Genomic DNA, 15,620 nt, shown 5'->3' with positions numbered 1-15,620 from the left:
CACACGGAAGAGACTTAGTTACATAAAGTGATATTCTGTGAGTTGATTACCAGTAGTAGAAGCACAAAGGTGTGGAAAGTGTAACATGAACACAGTGAAGAAACGCCCTTTATTAGAGTGAAGTCCATTGACAGAAACACTTTATTACAAACAGCCTATGTACAAATAAATATAGCTTTCAGTCTATGTACAGAGATATTCACAGAGAATAAACTGACGTGAAATCTCCATACATCTCATCCAGTGAAAATTGCTCATAATAAACAAAACACACATAAAATGATAAAAATAATTTGGAAGTACATCAACTGGATTCTTGTAGGGGTAAAGATAGGGGCTAAAATGCTTCTTGAGAATGTAGGCAAAGGAAAAATAAGATGACATCTATCCCTAAAAAAGATCCTTTACAAAAATGGCATTCTGATACTTTTATAATGTAACCTGTCCAAAAAAGAGTTTGCATGTTCTAAGGCAAATATTTCTGTTGGGGTCCATGTTGACATGTTGTTTTAACACTATGCAAAGAACAAAAGTATAATTTATCTTCCTTTTAGTGCTAGCAGTAACTTCATGAAACCAGGAAAGCAGTTTTGCTCTCTCAGTTTTGATGGTTCTTTGAGATTGCAGATTGCCTTGAGATGGAAGCTGTTACTTCTGGAATTTTTTCAAACTTGAGCTAGAAGCCTCTAGGCTAGCTGCAGGGCACAAATATGGACTTGTAGGCAGGGTTCAACAGGGCACTATGCCAACTGAGGCTCCCTCTTCTGGACGGAGAGTCTTTGCCCTTGGAGAAACTCTTCAGACCATAAAACAGCCCTAAAAGGAAAATCACTGGCTCTGGGTTCAGACACACTCTCTTTAGGGCAAATGGCCATTTAAGCATAAAATCCATGGGGTCATCCAATTTAATATATGTGTATCCTATATCGGTACTTTAGGTGCCCAATTGTGGTGGATATTTCTAGTCTATTAAGTGGCTCTTAGTCATTCTTTTAGTTTTCACTCAAATTATATAAACAGTTGTGATGAAGTGAAAAATGAAAGTTTTCAGTTGTGAGGACATCTGTGTATACATGTGTGTAAGTCTACCACACTAGGTGAGAAATTGTGTATTTTAGCAGAAAGGGAAAAAAACCCAATGCATCATAAAGTCTGCTGTTTTGCATGTCCCCCATGGAAGGTTTATAATTTAGGCATAAGAAATTATTGATAAGTTGTATATCTCTCTTTGCCATTTTTATAAGGAAATTTCTTAGACCCATTAGATAGTTATATAAACACTCAAACAAACCTTAAATTTTCCAGTTATGGAAATTATCCATTTCACTCTCCATGTGGGTGAACCTTACTTTGCATAACAAATGGATTTCTGAAAAGCAGTAAATCTATAATTTAAAAAAAAGAAATATTTTCAATATCAGAACTTGCTATTTAAAGGATCTGTATAACAAGCAATTTTGAAAATGAAGAATGCTTTTGTGAAATGCATAATTTTTTTGATTTTCTCAGTTTTGTTAAAGTTCACATCTAAAATTGATCAGATTAGGATTGTTTAGGACAATAATTGCAAGCAATAAAAAATAGAACAGATAAACTCCAATTTACAACAAACAATACAAAATAGGAATAACTCATGGACTGCTTATTAACTGACTATATTCAGAAGCCCTGAATATATGTATTATTGGTATTTTATGGCTTTAATTAAGACAATTGTCTCTTATGAAGTACTACTAAGTGCAATATTAAAAAATTAAGAAACCCAAAAGGCATCCATTGTCCTTTTTTATCCTGATGAGAATTGAAGATTCATTGAATTAGATGACCAGGAATTATCTACCCTTAATTCATGCATGTATTTTCATCCTCAAAATAATTTTATTCAGGGATTCAGACTTCATTCTTGTTTTGTGTGTGACACAATTTTGAAAATATTCTCTTTTGGTTAGTTGAGTGTTTTAGAAGTCCCAAGGTCTTAGTTACTTACGGAACCATTATAAAGGAATATGCAACCCAATACGTGAGAATGTAGGAGCAAATTCCTTTCCTTTTGGTGAAATGTGACTCATTTTCCTGGGCCAGAACACTAATCAACAACCTTACAGTTCCTATCTAACCTACTACACAGAAAAGTAAATGCATTGAAACACTGGGTGATAAGAGAAGGTCTAACCATTTCCCCTGTTTCCTACTTAAAGCGAAAATACAAGTTCCTTTTGGTAAATCAATGCATGTAAGTGCAGGTTCAGAGTTTCTAAATGATCTCCAGTGGTGCCTCCCACATTCTGAGTCCTTTGTGAGTGTGGGATTATGACCTTAACCTGAAGCTCATAACCTTGACCTCACCAGGGCTTCATGATAATGCTGCATCCAGTGTTCAGACTTTTCAGAAGTAGATTTGTTTTTTTTTTAAATTTATTGAGGTGACAATTGTTAGTAAAATTACATAGATTTCAGGTGTACAATTCTGCATTACATCATCTATAAATCCCATTGTGTGTTCACCACCCAGAGTCAGTTCTCCTTCCATCACCATATATTTTTGGTCCCCCTTACCCTCATCTCCCACCCCCTACCTCCCTTACCCTCTGGTAACCACTAAACTATTGTCTGTGTCTATGAGTTTTTGTTTTTCATTTCAGACTTTTCACTGGAGGATAAATGCCTGCTGGTGCTCTTAGGTTATTTCTATGACTTTGCTCTCTTTTGCTTGTGAATTTTGTTCACATTTTAGTAGCAATTAAGATGGATTTCCTCTCCCCCCACCCCAAGAAGTAGTCAATCATACAAATGTAAGTTGTTGGGGGCAAGAATGTAGCATTTTTGAGTATTCACATTCTCATTAAATTGGCCAAGTGCATGTAAACTGGGGAGGTTTGTGGTGAGAATCTTAAAGTGGAGTAAGAACTGGGTCCAACCTGGACTTGAAAACTGGATGTAGGGTTAGAGAAGACAGACTGAAACTCCTAAGGCCAAATTGAGCGTGGCTCATAGTAAGTAAGACACCTACTCAAATGCGTTGGGGCAAACTCAGAAGTGCACTGGCTTCATCCAAATGTCTTGGAAGAAAGTTACAGGAGTCGCAGGGAACACAAAATGAACGTGAATTAGCAATGGAGTGCGACTTCCTAAAAGGTAAAGGCAACAGAAACATGCATAAAAAGTGAGCAAAGCGTTAGGTTCGGTTCGAGGCTGTAATTCAGCTGTGCTCAGACCTTATACTTGTGTCATAACTAGTCAGAAGGTTCCATAATTTAAGAGCAACATAAAGCATTTTGAAAGGCTTAGTGGAGAAGAGCTGTAAAAATTATTAAGAAGGTTAGGAGAAATGACGCAGAAATAAAAATCTAAAGATACTTCAATGAACATAAAGGGTCACATAGGGTGACTCCCAACTATGTTACGGGTAAATAGTGAAGAGTGCCCAGATGCAGTTCTTTTCTGCCAAAGAGGAAAAAAACAGGGTAAGTCATCAACTTGAGGGGCTTGAGTTCACCTGGACGAAGGCTTTTCTGATGCTGATAGTTGTAAATGTTAATAGTTCGTGGAACTGTGTTACACCGGAAAGATCTAGGTTAGGGCTTCTTTCCCATAAAAGGGCTGTCCTTCAGATTAGGACGATGGTTTGGACAAACTCTCTTGATGGAATTAAACCTTTAGCAAACTCCCTGCAAATCCTATGACCCTCTTTTAGACTTAGGTATTTATCTGTTTAAAAATAATTATTTATGGTTTTCCGGTCTGTGCATCATTTAGTGAAAGTGCTTTGGTTTAAATAATTTGATGCTGCACAGTCTCTCACACATTTGAACATAGTTATCTATCTAGTCATAAATACAGGGTCATTTCTGCCTCTAAAAAACTGGCTGACTTGTGGATTGGTTTGTCCTGTGTAGCTCTTTCTAAAGAAAATTGTCACCAGTCAGATTAAAGACCACTGTGGAATTCAGGTGGTTCTGAGCAAGGCCGATTCCCTGCATGTGGGAAGGCATGTCACATGGCAGTGCATGTAGTATTAGGGGTGGGGGGTGGGGGATCCAGGTAGAAAGTACATGTTACTTCCATAGCAAACGTGAGTGTGCCTTTGATTTCTACAGATGCCTCAATTAATGCCACAGCCCATGCAGTTTCAAAGCTCTCAGTGAAGTGAGAAAAATATTGTGATGGTGTAATTTTAAGTCCTGGAGTTTAGTTGGCTTTATTGCTTTTCTCGACTGCTATACATTTCAAAGAATATGAAGCTGTGAGATTAAAAAAGAAACATGAAGTGACAAAGGCAAGGTGCTCACGTGAAATAGACAGTGGACCAGGAGCACATTATCTATCTTTCCCAAGGCCTAATCTTGAGAAGGGGCCTTTTTTTTTTTAATCTGGGACACTATATAGGCGCTTGTAATTGGTTAAAAAAAAAAAGCCTGAAATTGGTAATTATTTTAAACTATACAGAGATCTATATCACTTGCTTTCTTGGGAATCCTAGTGAAAGTAAATTAATTTCTCCTTTCTTTCCTTTCCTTACCCACCACCCCCCATACTATAAACTCTCCCTTAATGACAATCTCTTATCTACTATTTGAAGACAATATTACTGAGGACACTATAGGAGTTGAGGATGTATCTTTTAAAAATATTAAGCCAGGTAGTCACCTAAGATCTGGCTTAGCAAGAATGAGCAATAGCTTCTATAACAAGCTTTCAGGAGACAGCTGACTTCTCCAGAAACCACCCTGAGAACATTTTCCTTTTATTTCTTTTGGAACGGAGCTGCCTCTTATAATATGGCCGCTTACTTACTGGAGTAACAATCTGTCTAGGCGCAAGAAAGCTTCGCATCCTCATAATCTCTGTGTGTGTGTGTGTGTGTGTGTGTGTGTGTGCGTGCACGTGTGTGTTGGTAGATATAGGGAAGTTGTCTGAAATGCCTGGATTCAGGCAGGTTGTCAGACACATGTCAGATCTTCCACCCCAGTAATTTTAGCAGAGCACTGTAGCAGAAGTCCCATCTTCCCCCACTGTCTATCCGCCAGCAGCTGTGTCTGTTGTCATTCCCTTGGTGAGCTGATAAGGTGTCGTGGGAGGGGGGCTTCCCTTTATAGCTCATCTCCTATCTCCCTGTTCCCGAGGGGACAGTTAAAGAGCTACGAGCAATGGTGGGGAGTCTGCCAACTCTCTCCCTGCCTCGTAATGGATGTACATTTAACACTATCAAATGTCTCATCAGCGAGGCAGCTGTGTTTTGCTGAAAGGGCGCCAAAGCACCTGATTCATGTCTTCCCTAGAAAGTAAATTATAATGGCCCTTGTCAGGTGACACCTGCTCGAAGCCTTACAAAGCATTTTCCCCGAATATGAAACAGTCCCGGCCTCTTTTGATAACCTTCTGAAAAGATGTTAGGATGTGCTCCTGCATCTTTCAATTTGATAAATAACCCTACCCCTATCCCAGCACACGTACTGTGCTTTCCTGATCTGTCACTGCCTGGCTCGGCTTACAGCTTGGGAGGCTGTGTAAACACCATCTCATCTCCAGCTTCAGCTCTTCAGGAGCTCGTCAGGTTCAGAGGGCAGCTGGACCCTGCGTGGGCATTCCCAGATGCAATTTAGAAGGTTCTGTTTGGGCACTTTCAGTTTGAGTCAAGTTGCTCTCCTGTCCTGAGGCTGCCTAGGGCAACAGAGGAGGTGACAGCAAGCAAGGGAAGGTGACAGCTCGGTTCGCTGTGGGTAAATGGAACCATTCGGAGGCAGCTCATTTATATCAGATTGAGCAGTACAAACTTGGCTCTTGAATTTTTGGTATTATTTTACACCCTGTTCCAGTGAAGTGAAGAGTGTCTGCAGTCTAATTTTTTTCCCCCTGTACTTTTCTGTCGTGTATTTTTTACTTCTACATATGGCTGGCCATTTCTGTAAGGCTGTGCATCTATCTTCTTGGGTGGGAAAATATATGGAGTGGGTACAAATGTGCATGTGCACAGAACAAACCCTGGGAGATCAAGAAGAAATGTTTGCTTTGGTGGTTGGTGTGCATGACTCTCCTTTTCCTTCGCTATGGCAACCTTGATGCTTCCTGCTTTTGAATCCCCAATGTGATTGGGTCAGAGGGTGATGATGTAAGTGATATTGTGTATACACATATAGATCTGGTATAAAGATACATATTTACATATGTACATACACAGTCATGCAGAAAAGGCAGTGGAGATGACCTACTCAGAGAACCATGATGTGGAAAGTTCTTTCTTATGTTAATGATGTTAATGCTTTTCAAGATCTACGGTTGCATCCCATACATTTCTCTCTGGATTTAGACTCGCCTGACACATAACCTCCCAGACACATCATGAGGGGAAAGCAAGGGCAAGCAGTGGCAGGGAGGAGATGCCTGAGTACCAGCCAACAAGGATCACTGCAGTTGTACATCATGGTCAGTGGACATCACTGAGGTGGGAACAGGGCTTCGGGATATTGTCTTCTGGAATACAAATTTTCATTAATGATCACACACTCCCTTTGAAACGGAGCTCCCAGGCAAGTAAAATGCTCCATGGCTGCTTGGGTGAGTCTTTGCTGTGAGCTGGGAATTAACGGGAAGAAGTGAGCAGGCAGAAGAAGCATCAGGAAGCGCTGGAGTAGGAAACAGGGCTGCACCAGACCTCCCTCATCCTTTCTGGTTTTACACAGTCTATCTACAGTTGAGTCAAAGTCACCTGTTCATGCCTTCTTTCAAATAACAAACCCTTCAACAACACATATTCACGCAATAAGCAACTTTGCTCCCCTTCAAGTCATGCACAGGGAAAACCACCAGAGCTTGTAACGAGAAGTTCACTTACTCATTCTCTTTCACTCTAAGGAACTAGCACGAATTCTTGCCTCAATACAAAATTCTGCCCTTGATGAACGAGACACAGGTTTCTCTCACACAACTGAAAACCAGACTTTGCAATGTTGGAGAGACTTGAAAGCTAGCCTCCTGGGTGGCAGCCTCCTTGATTTCTTGTTTTCCCAGTGGGCCTCCACTTAGAAGCAGCTTTTGCTTGTGAGTGAAGAGCAATGATTCGTGCCGCCCATTACTGCCATGTTCTGTGGAGTGAGCGGAGATTTTGTGGAAGGAATACTGAGGTTGATCTGGGGCTGTCAGGTCTCCTTTCCTCTTTTTTCACCAGTGAGTTCTGCATCCTATCTCCCTATGACCGGAGGCACGTGCCGACAACAAAATCACAGCAGATCAGTGACACAACAGATTGGAGACAAGGACATATATGGTATAGTTTCCCATATGTGGTGTGTGCCAACTTAGATAGGATGAGTGCAGAACGAGCCATCCTCTACTGATGTTTACAAGTGATTTTAGGAAAAGCATAACTTGGGGGAAATGAAAAATGCATATTATTTTCATCAGTTTAGTTTGCCTTTTTTTTCCCCTCCCTTGCTAGTTTTATTTTCTATTGACATAGACCTGAGAAATCATATGCGGTGTCAAACAGTACCTGGGGGTCACTGAATGAATGAAATGAAAATATCCCATGAATGCTGAGCAAACTCAGGAAATCAAGACCTTGGAGTGACTGGCTTGAAGCCAGTGAAAAGAAGCTGTTGAGTATTGTCTTCAGTAAGCGAGGAAGAGTCCCAGATGGGGCCCCAAGGGCAGGAGAGACACAGATGGTGCATAGGCTTTAACCAAATCCTGGTCCTGATACCATTAGACATAGGCCTCAGAAACCGTCATAGTGTGCAAACGCCTTTCCAAACATGTCTAAGCTGCCTCAACCCAAGCAGTATCGATCAGAGTCAATTTCGTTGTATCTAAGGGATAACGATGTCTTCAGACACTGAAGCCCTTTATGACCACCCTGGAAGCTGCATTAAGGAACTAGGACCTTATACCCCCACTGGGTGGCGAGTCTCACTAAGCGAGCGCTCTACTAGATGGTATTTCTTATTACACATCCGGGCTCTTTTGGTGGCATTTTGATTATATGTGAGCCCTTAGCAATAAAATATGTCTAAATGACAATCACAGCTAAACTTGCCTCCCTTCTTTTGATGATAATGGGACATGCGTTGGAACAATATGGGGTCAGTTTATATCGCCTTGGTTTCCTAGAAGAGTGCTAATTTGGTTTGCAGTCATAGTTTCTACTTGCATGCTGAGGCAGTATATATCTATATATCTATCTATCTATATATATAGATAGATATGTCTATCTATATATATATTAAAAAATCCCCCCAAACCCAACCCTGATCAACTTCCCTTTGCCCCCAAACCAGTATCCACCCAAAGTGGATTTCGCTTTGTCTGTCCCAATTAACGCTGTGGGTTTTGTCAGTATACCCCACACTGTGGCAGAGTCTTCCCTGTTTGGCTGAAGGGAATGTTTTGGAGGGCTCAACTCTACAGACAGTCTCCACCCAGCCCTCCCTCCTGCACCCTATTTCCCTAAAACATCCACCTTAGCAGGCAGGATCCCAATAAGTCCAAAGCAGGCTGAAGGTCACAGCGATTATTCCCTTAGTTCATCTCTTGTACTTAAGAGGTAAAGCTCAGACTGAAAGTTGATGCCCCTCTTCAAATAGGTATTATAAATATACTAGAGCTATCCCTGAAAAGATGCATTTGTATTTTTATATATATATATATAATTACATATATATATATAAAATGTTTCTTTGTGTTTGTATACAGGTATGTATTATTCTACAGACATGGTAGGAGAGATAAAGTACAGGAACAGGCGGGGTGTGTTCAGGTGCATCTATTTATAAAGTGTGTATTTTATATGTATATACACAGCCTCTATCATTGCTTGTATCATTACAATGAATGTACCTCCGACCAGCGAGGAGTACCTGTCAGTGGTGAGTGGAGAGAAGCCTCAAATGGACGGTTGTCTTTGTCTCTTGCATGAAGATGTTTCTGTAGATAAGGGTGGAAGCAGCCTGTGAAGTGAGCCAGTCCAGTGTGAGTCCGTCCCTCCACACGTCGGCCAAGGAGGGACACGCCACATGCCGGGGCTGTGTTCCAGCTGCCTCTTCTTGAGAGGTCAAGGAGCCTAGAACCCAGAGTGGGGAGGGACCATCCAGGCTGTTGGTTCAAGATATGGCTTCTCCTGCTAGATGGAAACTGGGCACATAAGAACTCTGTCTTCTAGGAGGACGCTGACCACCAGGAACACAAAGTAGAGGCCAAACATGATGAAGCCCAGCACTTTGTTCATTCGCCATTTACAAAGCGCAATGGAAAGGATGACAAAGAGCAGCATGATGAAGAGGAGAACGATGGCGCAGAAGAGGCCATTGCTGCTGACGGCCACTGGTTTGAATCTGTGAATGATGGTGTACAGGAGCCAGGGCAGTGGGAGCCTGTGAGGGAGAGAAGCAGGGGAACAGCAGACATGTTGGAGAAGGCATACGATGTAACATTAGCTTCTTGGGATCTAGCATCAGAAGAGGGTGTCTTCTTAGGTTCTCTATGACTCAGGCATGGCTGACCCAGGAAATCACATAAGGAGGTCGGGTGAACTTTAAAAACCTTGACCTATTTCCTCACTGAATTAGGGAGGATAAAGAGAATCTGTTCTACAGTTGAATGAGATCAAAGACGTGACTGTTGCAGGTGATTTCTGAATTTGATTTGAAATAACTTTTTGTTTCTTTCCTAGTTGAAGTGAAAATGTCACCCTCAGCCCTAAAGAGGTGAACTGGAGGGTGTGTGCAGGGTGGGAGGAGAAGACCAATGGAGAAAAGGTACAGAAGCAGAACAGGTACAGAAGGTACAGAAGCTAAGTGTTGTTCTTGGGTAGTAGAATTAGGGATGATTTTTCTTTAAACTTTCATTTGTTACTAAATATACAATTATTCAGTGGTGAAAATGGCAAAATTATTTTTTAAAATGGAGAGAGAAGAGCAATGACTTAATTAATAACCTAAAAGCAAGTGAAAATAAATGATGACGGTGGGGGCCGTGATTCAATATAGTTGTCTGAAGTTTATTTTCAAAAAGATGGGATAAGCTTTTCACTAAAAAATGGTCTTTCTGAAAGGTTTGAAGAAGACAGTATCTTACATTTTTATGTGATTTTAAAAGACATCAAAAAAGCTGACTGCCCAGTGTACCACGAGAGTGGGCTAGGACTCTGTGGGAGAGGAATGGAGCTGAAAATGCATGACTCAGTGGCGTGTGCATCCCCAAGTGGCTGGCTGAGATGCAGCCCAATTCTACCCACTGAGTAGATGGAATGTTGTTTAGGGAAACACGGACCCAACCACCCAGCCGGCTGAGCCATCTCCCCAGCAAATGGTAAAGGGAGATTGGCCTAACCTCAGTGGTGTGGAAGTGGAGGTACCATTTTGAGACACAAAGTTCTCCGAAGGAAAAGCAGGTAGCTTGAGAGAAATAATGAGATGAAAGGGGCAGTGAGTTTACACATCTGTCTCTTCTGCTGGAGAGAATGCATGTGAAGGGAGAGGCCACATATTATATGCATCTTTGAAATCCCAAGGCCTGGCACATGCAGGTCCCCATCCAGATGCATCTATTAACCTGGGCCAAGCTGAAATGATTGATGCGACAGCCTCATGGTGATTAGTACAGGCACTTTGCCACTAAAGCCTGTCTAGGAGGTGCTTACTTCAGTGGGTATATTGAGAGGGGAGGGGTTCCACAGGACCAGCTCAGGGAACAAGGAGTGAATCCAGCTTTCTGTAGGAGGGGCATCCTGTGGTCAACAGTGGAAAGTCAGAAAAGGAGAGGGTAGTGCCCGGTGGTGACAATAGAAAAATGAAAATCTCTGCTAAGGACATGTTCTAGAGAACTCTGTTCCCACACTTCTCATCTCTTATTAAGCTACACTCACACATGCACACATACATGCACACACACACACACACACACACACACAAAATATTTTGGTGAACTGTGTTTAATGGCACTACAAACAGGTAAAAACCCTTTGGGGGAAAGATGACGTTTTTCATACCTTTTAACCTACCAGTTCTATTGTTAGGTATCAAGCATAATGAATAATTTGAAATGCAGATATAAATTTATTCAGAAAAATGATCATTTCAGTGTTATTTTGAGGGTGAAAAACTGGGGATACCTTAACTGTAATAATAGGTAACTTGTTAAATAGCGAACTATTAAGTTGATGTAATGTTATGTAGTTATTAAGAATCATAACCTTATGAAGATGCAGGCACATGCTCATGATATAATTCTATATTTAAAATGAAGACTGCATATAAAAATAGCAATGTAATTTCAATAATGTGAAATACATATGAATTAAAAAGGGCGGTGGATTGTCAGTGATTTTTTATTTATGCTTTATATGTATTGTGTAAGTCCTATACGATGAGTATGTATTAATCTTATAAGCAAAAAAATAAAAATTATGCAGGCAAGACAATGAAGAAACATATAATACTTAATGTAATGCCAATAACTTCATAAATTGGTATAAACTCTTTGGAAACACTTTTTGGAAAAACATACATCAATAACCATTTAAATGCTCATAATTTTTAATTCATTAATATTTCTTGAAGGAATTTATCTTAATTAAAATAACTAAAAGGTTTTTCTGCATAAAAGTGTTCATAGAGATACCCATAATAGAAGAGAATTGGAAAAAATAAAAAGATCTTACTAAAGGATAATGGTTAAACTGAAAAGCAACAGGATGGAATATTTTGAAGGATGGAATATTTTGAAGCCATAACAATATTAACTTTGAGAGCTATGAAGAAGCTTAGAAAAATGGTTGATTTACTAATTTACTAATTGATGCTACTCTGGGACAGGCATAAATGCCTTTAAAGTGGAAAAATATAAAGCCATCCAAGAGGACATAACTAATATTCCCTATGAAAACTTTGTGAAATATTTGGAAGAGAACATACAAAAGCTAAATGTTGTTCTTGGGTAGTAGAATTAGGGATGATTTTTCTTTAAACTTTCATTTGTTACTAAATACACAATTAAGAACAATCAACAAAAAGCATCTTGTAATTCCCTAAAATATTTATCTTTCAAAAACATGACAAATATGGCTTAGAACACTTGTAATTTTTCCCAATTTGTAGGATTTTCTTTTATACTATATAACATTTTCTTTTCCTTTTTACAAGACATTGACCAAAAAACCTACTCGAAATGTGTAGGCAGTGGAACTGAGAAACACTGTTTTAATTAAGAATACCTTTCCTTTAGAACATACACCTTCATCCATCCATCCATCCATCCATCCATCCATCCATCCATCCATCCATCCATCCATCCATCCTATAAATATTTGTCAAGCCACTACCATGCATTAGGCAATGTGTTGGTTTTTGGAGAGTTCTTGCTCTTGGGGACTTCACAGTCTAGCAGGTTGACTGATGTACATGACCATGACAAAAGTACGATGTGTAGAAAGCATTCAGGAGCAACGGCTCCCAAGGTCAGGCTCAGGAAAATCAGAGAAGCCCGTATTTTAGTAGACATTGGAAGGATAAGTTGAAGTTTTCCAGGTAGGGAGAGCTCTTGAATGACACGGGGAAGTAAAGAAAGAATAGTAGGAAAAGGCACTTTTGGAACTTAAAGGTGGTTCAGACAGTGGAAGGTCAGAGAAGGGTTTTATGCACAGACAATGCTGTAGTTGAGAGCGCAGAGTCAGTTCAAATGCTAGCTATCTTACTAGTTGTATGAACTCTGTGCCCTTCAGTTTCCTTGTCTGAAAAACAGGGATGATAATTTACCTTATGGATCTTTGTGTGGTTTAAATGGATAAAAAAATGTATGTACAATGCACATGGTAGATACTGAATGAAAAAAAATTATCATATGTATTAGGTAATGTAAAGATATAAGAGAACAATATTCAAGAAGTTCAATGAGAGAATAGATCCATTTTAGTGAGCTTCCAAATTCAAGTGTCCTGAGCCCAGTTCTTCTGGGAATATAGGATAATATCCCACGTTTCACTTTCTCAGGAGACTGTCATTCCAGCTTATTTATCAGACTAATTTGCTTTTGACACGTTAAATGAAATGATGGAAGTAACAGCAGTCCTCCCCAATCTGATCCACTTTAGAGATTATTCCCATTGAGAACTCCAGTTTGCTTCACTGTAAGAACAGATCTCATCTTCTGACTTTCCAAAAACCGAGAATATCTTTACCAGCAAAGATAAACAAATGATAATGCAAATGTGCCAGCATTTTCCAGGGAAGGAGCTGGGATTTTTTGCTGGGCCTGTGCTTGTTCCAATCTGCTTTACAATCCAAATCTCACTTGAAGCTGGTGGGGACTTTCATTAGAAATAGAATACGGAAAAAAAATAGAGTGAAACTACCAGAGCATCTCAGTCACACCTGGATATCGCATATTCATAATATGCAGCCAAGGCAATTATGTAAGTGAAATTTTCTTCACGTATTTCCTGCAACACCCACCCTGTAGGCAGGTGTGTGTTTCCGCCTGTCTAGGGATAATGTATTCTTCGTTAAGTTCTCGGAAAATGAAAAACTGAATTGGTGAAACTGAATGATACTACCAGTCTTTTTGTTCAATGAATATTTGTTAGTTTTGGGCTCAAATATACTGGTCATGTCTTCACAGTTTCTAAGAAGACAAAGACAGTGATGGAGCTGGCGTGCATCTTTATAGAACTATCTCTACTCACCCTACGGTGATGTCAAAAATGTTGCTTCCAACAGAGCTGGATACAGCCATGTCCCCAAGGCCCTTCCGGGCCACGATGACACTGGTGATAAGATCAGGGATGGAGGTCCCAGCAGCCAAGATGGTCAGACCCATAATCTCCTCACTAATGCCAATTGTCTCTCCAACCTAAAAGTGATGACAGAGACATCTGAGTGTTTGTAGTCACAAACCAGGAAAAACCACAAACAGTTCAATGCAACGCCCTTTTAATGAGTTCCTACTCTGTGCTGCGCTGAGGGCTGAGATGATAAAGAGGAATAAGCCACAATCATTGCCATAGAGGAGTTTATACTTGAATGAGATTCAGACCCAAGAGTTTCGGAATGTTCACATAAGGATTACACAGATAATCTCAAACAAGAGCTACAGAGGGCTAGAGGGCAGCCTCTATATGGTAATTACTCTGGGCAGACGAAGCTGAAAATTAGCTGCAAAAGCCAATTGGTCAGTGGCTCCAGGGGCCAGTGCCTGACAATGGCACTAAGCATTGTGGCAGAGCTGCTCTTGGATTTACCACCGAAGGTTAAGGAGCATCCCCACTTTTCTTTAACATCACGTAGTGTCTGTAAGCTACTCTTAAACATTTAAAACTACCATTTCCATAGGAAACTTGATTTTGGGCTTGGTAATTCGGAACTGTACATCAGAAGGCAGCTGTGAAGAAACCATCAGTGAGGGCATCAGAGGACCTCATGCCAAGGTCTGGCTCTGGCATTTATCAAGTACTTGACTATTGCTGACTGAACCAATCGTACAAAGTATTGGATCCTCACTTTCTTATCCATCAAGTGCGGATGACCATACCGACCTTCAAGGGGGTTGTGAGGACTAAGTGATAATTTGTGGAAAAGCTCTTAGTAAATGGTACATTATTAACGAAAAGCAAGGGAGCCAGTTACTGTATTTTCCTTTGGTCTTTGCTTTTAAGACTGATGGATTCTACCATGGACAGTTGGTCTAGCCTCAGACGGAAGTTCCTCCATTCTCTTGAGCAACGTGCCTGTCTTCTTGGGACTTTTAAAAGCTTTATATATTTTCTGGAGCTGGTGAACTGAAAATCTTTAAGACAATGCTTTCAATTTGGTTTCTAAAAGCCTGCATGATGACGTCCAGCATTTTTGGAAAAAATGTAAAGAACCAAAGTAGCATGTAAGGATAAAGGTTTTTATGGAATAGAATAAGCTCCTTTATAAGTCCCCCTTCCCCTGCTTTTTTAATTTTTTTATTTTGAATTGATAGCTTAGTTCATCAGCAAATATCAGCAAAATACTCTCCTTGACGACTGACCTTTTTTTTCTTTTTTGTTAGATTTGGAGTGAACCATTTTTAAAGACTGTGGATAAGCTGACTAAATGATGGTCATCCTTAATCAGTTACAATTTATTTAATACATTCTTAATCATTTAAATTCTTAGAGGGAGTTCTAAAGCAACGACTATTTAGAAACCCATATATATTTGGAGTTTCAATGACACTATAGACAGAAAAAAGGCAGACATTAAAGAGGGGCGTTGTGGTGGTATGGTTAAGAATGGCTTGGGGTACATAGAAACCTGGGTAAAAATCCTAGCCCGCCACTCCTAGTGCAAGGTAGCCAACATCCCTGAGGCTCAGTTTTTCTTATCTGTGAAATGGGGACAATGATATTCACCCTTAGAATTGTGACAATTATATGTGCTGATGCTTATAAAGCCAATAGCACAGTGTCAAGCATAAAGTAAATGTTCAATAAATATAAGTGATGATAATTCAGACACTACTTCCTTCTCTCTCCCATTTACCAGAGTGCAGGGCTCAGGTAACAGGGACAGAAGCTGGTTCAGTGAGGTCAGTCCACAAATGTAGGAAATCATATGAACAATGAAGAATTTTCATTGTACATCAAATCCCTGATGAATCTGTGTGGC

The 15,620-nt window shown here is 40.1% G+C and overlaps 1 protein-coding gene across 5 annotated transcripts in view; it reads right to left on the bottom strand.

Annotated features, from left to right (window-relative positions):
• Positions 1-2,629: 2,629 nt before the first annotated feature.
• Positions 2,630-15,620, bottom strand: part of SLC24A2 (solute carrier family 24 member 2) — a 242,931-nt gene continuing 229,940 nt past the window's right edge. For all 5 annotated transcript variants that reach the window (XM_033122666.1, XM_033122668.1, XM_033122669.1 and 2 more), the window contains 2 exons: positions 13,673-13,839; positions 2,630-9,365 (listed from right to left, as the gene is read on the bottom strand). In XM_033122666.1, coding sequence (XP_032978557.1) covers positions 9,116-9,365; positions 13,673-13,839 — 417 coding nt within the window. In that variant the 3' untranslated portion in view covers positions 2,630-9,115. The remainder of the gene's footprint in view (positions 9,366-13,672; positions 13,840-15,620) is intronic.

This window comes from Rhinolophus ferrumequinum, chromosome 12, assembly GCF_004115265.2.
Source record: "Rhinolophus ferrumequinum isolate MPI-CBG mRhiFer1 chromosome 12, mRhiFer1_v1.p, whole genome shotgun sequence".
Classification (NCBI taxonomy): Eukaryota; Metazoa; Chordata; class Mammalia; order Chiroptera; family Rhinolophidae; genus Rhinolophus; species Rhinolophus ferrumequinum.
Note: the sequence above shows the minus strand (reverse complement) of the source record. Positions and strands in the feature narration are given on the sequence as shown.